The following is a 2,836-nucleotide window of genomic DNA, read 5'->3' as shown; positions in this document are numbered from 1 at the left end:
TATGCAGTGGTAGAAATTAAAACAATAACACAAAASCTGATGTAGAGTAGGTAAAAAAACACAAAAAAACCATCATGTCCAGAAGAATAATATGAGTATTAAAATTATTTTGTATTCATTATCGATATTGATGTCTAACCTCTAGTGGAGATTCAGGTTCATCCAGGATGCTCGTCTCACTGTGGATCCGTTGCATTGTCCCTGTTGAACTTGGGTCCATTATCAACAGGTTCTGATTAGCAGCATTGCCAAACTTATTGTCACTTTTTCTGGAGTCAGTCGTCCTGCACACCTCGTAATTATGTACATGTGGCAGAGTTCCTGTTCCCAAAGTGTCTGAGTAACGAGGTGGATAATATGGAATCACAGGGAGGCTGGAGTGATACAGGATGCGAGACTGTCTCCATCTGTAGATCTTCACTGATATAATAACCACTAAACACGTGATGAAGAGGAAGGAAACCACAGCCAGAGCCAACACTAAGTAAAAAGTCAGGTTGTCATTGTATTCCTTATCGTGTGGAAAGTCAGTGAACTCCGACAACACTTCAGGGAAGCTGTCCGCCACCACCACGTTTACAATGACTGTAGCTGAACGAGAGGGCTGCCCGTTGTCCTCCACTATGACAGTCAGTCTTTGTTTCACAGCATCTTTATCAGTCACCTGACGGATAGTTCTTATTTCTCCATTCTGTAAGCCCAYTTSAAACAGCGCTCTGTCTGTGGCTTTCTGGAGTTTATAGGAGAGCCAGGCATTCTGTCCAGAGTCCACATCCACAGCCACCACTTTAGTCACCAGGTAGCCAACATCTGCTGAACGAGGCACCATTTCAGCCACCATGGAGCCACCAGTCTGGACTGGGTACAAAACCTGAGGGGGATTATCGTTCTGGTCCTGGATCAGGATTTTCACAGTAACGTTATTGCTGAGTGGAGGAGAGCCTCCATCTTGCGCTTTCACGCAGAACTGGAAATCTTTGATCTGCTCGTAGTCAAAGGAACGCACTGCATGAATGACTCCACTATCAGCACTGATGGACACATATGAGGAGACTGGCACTCCATTAACAGAGGATTCCTCCAGTATGTAAGAAACACGAGCATTCTGGTTCCAGTCAGCGTCTGTAGCTTTAACTGTAAATATAGACACACCTGGTGTGTTGTTTTCTACAATGTAGGCATCATATGAGCTCCTCTCAAATACAGGTGCGTTGTCATTTACATCAGAGATCTGTAAGGTGAGAGTGACGCTGCTGGAGAGGGAGGGTACTCCTTCATCAGAACAGGTTACTGTAATTACGTACTCTGAGTGGTTTTCTCTGTCTAATTCGTTGTCTGTCACCAAACTATAGAAGTTATTTACTGATTTCAAATTGAAAGGCATATTCTCATCAATGTAACATTTTACATTTCCGTTTTGTTCCGAGTCTTTGTCTTCGATGTTTATCATTGTGACAACTGTATTTAGTTTCGCGTCTTCTGAAATAATGGTGGACTTCGACATTATATGTATTTCTGGTACATTATCATTTGTGTCATGTATGTCAATAATAATTTTGCAAGAATCCGTGAGTCCTCCTTCATCAGTAGCAAGTAAATCTATTTCATAACTTCTCGACTCTTCAAAATCTGTTTTTCCAATTAAAGTTACTTCGCCGTTTTCCTGGTTCACTTTAAACGTTGTCCTGACGTCATCTAATGTGTTTCTAATTGAATATCTTATTTTACTGTTAGAACCCTCGTCTGCATCTGAAGCTGTAACTGTAGTGACAATTGTTCCCTGAGGCGAATTTTCAATAACGCTAGCCTCATATATCTGTTGTGTGAAAACCGGAGCATTATCATTAGCGTCTAGCACTGTAATAACAACCAGTATCGTTCCTGACATCTGTGGCTCTCCTCCATCTACAGCTGTTAACACCAGATTTATTTTTTCCTGTTTTTCTCTGTCTAAAGGCTTCTGTAATACCATCTCTAAGTTTTTATTGCCATCAGGATTATTGTGAAGCTTTAACGCAAAATTTTGTGTTGGCTTTAAAGTGTAGCTTTTGAGGTCATTTATTCCAACGTCAAGATCGACAGCTCTCTCTAGAGCAAATTTAGCTCCAGTAACTGCCGATTCACTTATCCTGAAATCAATTTCATTTTTTTCAAATGTCGGAGGATTATCATTGATATCTGTTATCTGGACGGTGACACTATAGAATTCCATCGGATTTTCCAAAATAATCTGAAATTGCAGAGCGCACGGCGTCGTCTTTTTACAGAGCGCCTCTCTGTCAATTTTTTCTTTCACAAAGAGGACCCCCGTTTCTCTGTTGAGCTCGAAGTACTCGTCGCTGTCTCGAGTAAAAATCCGTGCTTTACCTGAAGTCAGACGTTTAATTTCCAGACCTAAATCATGAGCTAAGTTCCCGATCAAAGATCCTTTGGCCATTTCCTCCGGTACAGTGTAGGACACCTGCCCGAGCACAAAGCCGAGGGAGAGGACGAATATGAACAGCGTTACTTGCCTCGTCATTGTTCTATCCGAGTAATAATCCATTGACAAATCCTTATGGAAATACTCTTGGCGATGATGTTGATCTAAATTCAGCTCATGAGGATCGTTTCAAAACCAGCAACATTCACGCAACARCGATGATCCGAAAAAGGTCTCAAAAACTCTAAAAGGCTTTAGYGATCCTTTCACGTCGTGTTCTTGCTTTATTATGTCGACGGTGCAGAAGAGACGCTGCCACAAACCTACTGTTTGTTAGACACTGTGGTCAACAGCGGCCCTATGAGTTCAAATGGAAAAACTACACAGATATAAAATGGAGGTACGTCTGGCCAA

At 41.8% G+C, this 2,836-nt stretch overlaps 1 protein-coding gene across 1 annotated transcript; it reads right to left on the bottom strand.

The window, feature by feature from the left end:
* Nucleotides 1–47: 47 nt before the first annotated feature.
* LOC103461429 (protocadherin beta-16-like) lies at nucleotides 48–2,810 on the bottom strand. The gene has a single exon (XM_008403728.2). It carries the CDS (start codon nucleotides 2,543–2,545, stop codon nucleotides 119–121), a length of 2,427 nt encoding a protein of 808 aa, XP_008401950.1. The 5' UTR covers nucleotides 2,546–2,810; the 3' UTR covers nucleotides 48–118.
* Between the last annotated feature and the right edge of the window lie 26 nt (nucleotides 2,811–2,836).

The sequence above is a fragment of the Poecilia reticulata genome, unplaced genomic scaffold (assembly GCF_000633615.1).
Source record: "Poecilia reticulata strain Guanapo unplaced genomic scaffold, Guppy_female_1.0+MT scaffold_1457, whole genome shotgun sequence".
Lineage (NCBI taxonomy): Eukaryota > Metazoa > Chordata > Actinopteri > Cyprinodontiformes > Poeciliidae > Poecilia > Poecilia reticulata.
This window is presented reverse-complemented; position numbering and strand designations above follow the sequence as displayed.